We start from the raw sequence: 6000 nt of genomic DNA, 5'->3' as shown, positions 1-6000 counted from the left end.
GCTGGAGCACCTCTCCTATGAAGACAGGCTGAGGGAGCTGGGGTTTTTCAGCCTGGAGAAGAGAAGGCTCCAGGGAGATCTTAGAGCAGCCTTCAGTGCCTAAAGGGGGTTCTGCAATAGAACTGGAGAGGAACTTCTTACAAGGGCATTTGGTGACAGGACAAGGGGAATGGCTTTAAACTGACAGAGGATGGGTTTAACTTAGATATTAGGAAGAAATTCTTCGCTGGTGGTGAGGTACTGGAACAGGCTGCCCAGAGAAGTTGTGGATGCCCCATCTCTTCAAGTGTTAAAGGCCAGGTTGGATGGGGCTTTGAGCAACCAGCTCTGATGGAAGATTGGAAGACGTACTTTCCTATGACAGGGGACCTGGAACTAGAGGATCTATAAGGTCCCTTCCTACCCAAATAATTCTAGGATTCTGTGATTCTATGAAAAGACTGGTGACATTGTCAGAGTCCAAAAAACCATAAAAAAAACATAATCTCATCCTGTTTTCTTTTTTTTTTTTTTTCCTGGCAGGGAGTTTTCTCTTCCAACCTCAAGCAACCACAGAAGGCTCTACGTCTTTATTTTTCATAAGTGAGGCAGCAATAATTCACTGGGATTGTGGTGGCTGGAATGCCTGCGGGATCTGGATGCGGGCTATCTGAATTAGGGGAGAAGTCAATGAAACACAGGAGAATACTGAAGTGCCTTAGCTCGAGGTCTGTTTCCCAACATGCAGGCACATTGCTGTCTGAGTTCATAGGAAATTATCCCACATGGAGCCTTGCATCTAGTAGGAGGGGGAAAAAAAGCCAGATAAAAACAAACCAAACCAAAACACAGCAGATTGCTCAATGCCGTCTGCAAGCCAGTTAAAAGGGGAGGAAAAGGAGATCTCTTAATGCAGTCTGTTTGGCCAAAGCTGAGCTCATGGGGAAGTGTCTGTGGGGGCAGGAAGAGCGTGCTGCCTCCCTATCCTGCATGAGGAAGCTCCAGCTGTGGGCTGGGGCGTGATACCTGCTCCCCATCAAGGCCCCTGTGAAACACTCAGGTGGCAATTACTGCTGAGAGCACAGCAGTTATGAAGACTCTAGGAAATGCTGTGTGTGTTTTCCAGTGCTAGTTGGGATTGCTTGGTGAGGCAGGAGAGGGAAAAGCAGCCATTCTCACAGGAATGTTTTTGTTTGCTTCATTTTAGGGTAATTTTGTATTGGTTCTTCTCTTCTTCTCAGCCCTGATGATGCAATGATGTTGTGCCAGGGAAAAGGGGCTGTCTGAAGGTGAATGGCAGCAAATAAAGAAGCAGAGAGGCAAGACAGGCTCTTCAACACTTCCTGCTTGTCACCCAAGGCCTTTGACCTGTTGTCTCCATCCTTGCCAGAGCTTCAGAGTGACTCAGGGTTTGTCCAACCTGCCATGCACAGCTGTGATGAATTCCAGCTGCTGGAAGCAGCATAAAGGTGGCAGAGCCTTTTCCCACAAAAAAAAAAAGTTAACAGCCAGAGGGATTTTCAGCCCCGAGGACCTTCGCCTATGAATCCTGTCAGCTTCCTTGCCACTTCCATAGCTTATCAACAAATCAAGTAGGTTTTTCTTTCACAGGCCCGTACATTTCCCACTTCTTTCTTTGGCACAAGGCAAAAACAGTCACAGAGGCATCCCAAGCTGAGCTGGAGACATGGCTGCGCGCACAGCTACAAGTGAGGAAAATGCCACTTGTTTTCACTCTCTACCCGACACATGACAGCCTGTTACACAAAACCAGCAGCAAAACTCCCCCCCACTTTTGCAAAAGAATAACCCAACCCAAAACTTATGTAACTCTGCAACTAATCTTTGGTAATCTTGAGCAAGGCATTTAAATCCGGGGAATAAGCCTATTCTTCTCATCACCCCCACCCCCCAGCCTATCTGTAAAGTAAAAAGGGAAACAAATAGAAGCAAAGTTCACAGCCTGGTGATTTTTCCTTTTGACTAGAGCAAAGTAGCATCGTGTCCCGAGACTGCTCTGAAGTAAACCCTCCTGCCTTGCCTTATCCCATGCACTGAGCACCTTAAGAGAAAAGCTGCTTTCAGAGCAGCTGTCAGTTGCTCTTGGCTGAAGCATGGAAATCTCTACTCTCGCCACGTACCACTGCCTTGCTTTTGTCTGGTACTTTTTCGTTGCCTATTCCATCTCACACGTAAAAACAGAGGAGCGGCCATCTGAAGTGTTCCTTTATGGTGGGCAGTGGAAATATTTGACAGTCCTCAATCTGGTAAGCAAATCCTGTTGTACAGTGATACCAATATGTCTGTTTGTTTGTCTGCCATCTGCACCTCAAGACATATGCAGCTGGTGTATTTGCTGCTGTTAAACTGCTTCCTTTGGTGGTTTTTACCCCAAAGGAAACTAAGGAGGGATCTGTGCTTGTGCTGTGAAATGTATTATGCAGAAAGAATATTGACTGGTGAGATGCTTGGTTTTCAGAAAGTACTTCAAAGCTAGCTGCCTCCTTGTAAAAGAGACATTGTCAGCAAGGAGAAGGACAGAAAAGTGGGGGTATGTCCTGCCAGGACACATACAAGTTTGGTGCCTGTTTTCTAACCTTTGATTCAAAACATTTCAACACTGCTTGGAGTTTTATTTCAATTTTTTAAATAGGCTCTTATGTCCTCTAAATTACAGGAAAAGTGAAACAAAGCAGAGCACCATGCTAATTTAGCCATTCAGAGTACCTGCTTCATTTGACAATCAGTTGAGAACACAAGGGAAAGAAATTCCAGCCTGTGGAGAGAGGTGCTTGTGATATTATTACATGAGTTTCAGCAGTGCTTTCAACTGGTTGCACATTTCCTAAAAGCACACAGAAAAAGAGGGACTGTAATGTGTTCTGGTTCTTCTAATGTGCTATCATTTCACAGGATAGAAATTCAAAGTGAAAGTGCATGAGATACCCAGGGGAGAAGGCTTGTTCAGAGTCCAAGGCATTCATCAGCAGCTTGGGGAAGTAGTGCTGGTGGGGTGGAAAAACCAGGCTTGTGGAGAGGTTTCCTATGAGGGAAAAATTTCAGGCACACTTGCTAACTTGAGGTATGACCACAGGGACCTCCGTACCCTTTCATCCATTCTGTGTGACCATCAGAGTTAAATATCAGTGAGATGTCTGGTCTGGGGCATATTTGTCTCGACTTTTTCCCTTCAGAAGGAGACATCCTGTGTTGGAGTTCAGTGGAAGGCTAAAGGCTCCCCAGCTCCAAGTGGGGCTTTTGGAAACCTTCAGGGAGGTGGGGAATTTGGTTCTCTTCCATCCTCAAGCAGTCTGTGACTCTGTGAAACATTTGCAACCAAGAGGCAGTGAATGGCAAGTGAAGTGACCACAAAAACTCAGGGATTCTGGTAGCCCCAGCCCTCTCCACAGTGGCCAAGCCAGCTGTGGAAGGATGAGGACACATACATATCCCTGCAGTCGGGTGGCATTTGTACTGCTAATTGTGATGGTGCCTGTTTACCGGTATTGCCATTTTGGGGGAAGAGCTGACCCCACTAAAACACCACCCATACTTTCAGGCAAAACAGCATCTCCACCCCCATCCCCTGGCACCATTATAATGAGATTTACCACCCAGCTCTAAAGCATGAGATCAAAAGGACTAAGCAAGTAACCAATCTCCCAGTATTTTGGGATGAAGAAATACTCACTGAAATTGTCATCCAGCTTCCTTTAGTGACCAGCAGTGGATGGTCAGGGAAAGGCTGCACAAGGCAAGAGGATGTACAAGCGTGAACTGAAGTTTCCATAGCTTTACTGTCCCACTAGCATAGCCAGCCAAAAAACAAATCCAGGCTAAGGAAGCTAATATCCATTCAAAGCCTTCCTTTCATCTATCTAAAGGAAAAACATGCCTTTCAGCCTTCTGGTACTTTCCCTATCCTCTGTGCCATGAGGCAAGTGTGCCTTGTGTGAAAGAGCAGTTCATTTTGTTGGTGTAAACCTGCTTCCTTGACGAGCTGGATGCCTCATTATTTCTGTGTTGTAATTTAATCATCCATCCCTGTTCACGTTTTCTTTGCCACTCATTAGTGGCATTAGATTATCCCCTCAGTTACTGTTTTCTGCAGGCCGGAAGTCCAAACCTTTTTCATTTCTCTTCACAAACGGTTGCTTCTCATTAAAGCATCCATGTCACCCTTTGCAGCAGTTTTTCAAGTTTCAGGAGGGAGTAGGTGGAGCAGGCTGCAGTGGTCAAGTTATGAGCATATATTGGTTTATACAGTGGCCTAAAGGTGTTTCCTTTTTCGTAGTTTAATTCTTCTTGACTGCTCTTAACTCTCTCTTTGTTTGTTTTGATCACTGGTAGGCAAGCAGACAGCAATTTGAGAGAGCAATCCACACTGAGACTAATATTTTTTTACTGGATGGTGACAGCTAATATAGAACCCACTGTTGAAAAATACACAATTGAAGCTGCTTTTTAATTTTTTCTGAAATGCTTTACATTGCACTTATCAGCACTGATTTTTGCCTACTGTTTGATCACTCAGGCACTCACTATCCTGAGGTTCTTCAGCAATTTTACAGTCAGGTCACTTTGACAGAGAAAAAAACCCCATCAGATTCATGAAAGTGTACCACTTCAGTATTTGCTCCCTTTACCAGTTCATTTACAGATCTGTTGATCAGGTTTTATTAAATCTCCATGAGTGAGGGCTCTTACTCCACTTCCCCAGTCCTTTGACTCCCAAATTTTAACCACTCATTGGTCTGATCCAAATGCTAAAATGTAGCTGCCAGCCAAAAAAGAAACAGTTTGGGCTGAAGATATTGCCTGTCTCATGTAGAAAATGTGGCAATGGGAAAGGGTGTGCAAAATGACTCCTTCATGGATGGTAGTCCTTCTCCTTCAGAGATTTATTTATTTCAAGAAAGGATTGCCAAAAAATGAAGAGGCTTAGGGAAAGAAATGCTGTCCCCACCCTTCTCCTGCTGAACTGGGTAGAATTTTTTGGTAAAGCAGCAGCAAAAAGGTTGCAAAAGGTTCTTGAGCTGCTGTATAAGAGAGGAAGAGTGTGAGAAGACATGTCCCACATGCTGTGGTGCTCTCTGTGGGGCTCCACTGGACTTAAAGGACTCATCCCATGGTCTGGCATTAAGCCACTGCCTGTTGTTGCTGAGGAACATCGAGGAACAAGAGGTGCCTGTCAACCACACTTGTCCATTGGGTGCACATCCAACGCACTGAATTTCAGTCAGTCTGGACACAGCCCTAGAAAACACCTGGGGATGTGGGAGTTATGGCTGTGGGAAGAAGAGCTGGCAAAAGCTTCACACTGGGCTGTTCTGGTTCAGTGGATCTGCTGTGCTGGGCAGGCCTGGGCAGCGCCTTGGAGGCTTCCCCAGAGCCAGGAACACAGAGACAGCCTTTGTCCAGCTCTTCTGCCTGTGTCCTGCCAGACTGGGATTGCCTGCCTTCTGGCACTGCCTGTCTGAATCACTTGGAAACTTTCCCTCCAAAATTTCCCTTATTTCTTTGGAATAGCATTTTAAATTTTCTTTCTATGGAAAGCTGCTCTGGCTGCCTCACTGTGATCTGAAATAGAAATACCGGGAAAACTAACATTTTCTGGAGATGGAAATGCTGCTTGTCTCCCATTTTTCTGGAGAGATGCTGGAAGAATTCCTTCTAGGCATGACCCTCTTTTAGCACCTCATTCAATTCCTTACTAGTCATGTGGCTTTCCCAAGAGAGCTACATCTCTGACATTGCTTCAGATTCATCTTCTTAATGATCATAGCAATCAAGATTCAGTTAGGAAATATTTTTGTTAGGGGAAAGAAAGGATAAGTGGGCTTTGTATCAGAGGTTCATTGACCCATTATTGAAGAGGCAGAAATGACAGATAAAATCAGTTTTGTATTAATTTCATTCATCTGTGACACAAAACAGTGCAGGCAGAATCGTTCATTGCCTGAAATATCTGAGCTCATAAAAATCTGCTCATTGTTCTAAATCCATTAGTAAATCACTGCA

At 44.9% G+C, this 6000-nt stretch overlaps 1 protein-coding gene across 1 annotated transcript in view; it reads left to right on the top strand.

The window, feature by feature from the left end:
• Nucleotides 1-2093: 2093 nt before the first annotated feature.
• The window catches only part of ADTRP (androgen dependent TFPI regulating protein), a gene marked incomplete at both ends in the record, with an annotated part of 29290 nt that continues 25383 nt past the window's right edge, over nucleotides 2094-6000 (top strand). Inside the window, one exon of the mRNA XM_084222096.1 lies at nucleotides 2094-2246. Coding sequence (XP_084078222.1) covers nucleotides 2094-2246 — 153 coding nt within the window. The remainder of the gene's footprint in view (nucleotides 2247-6000) is intronic.

Source organism: Fringilla coelebs (genome assembly GCF_963513975.1).
Source record: "Fringilla coelebs genome assembly, chromosome: 1".
Taxonomy (NCBI): domain Eukaryota; kingdom Metazoa; phylum Chordata; class Aves; order Passeriformes; family Fringillidae; genus Fringilla; species Fringilla coelebs.
Note: the sequence above shows the minus strand (reverse complement) of the source record. Positions and strands in the feature narration are given on the sequence as shown.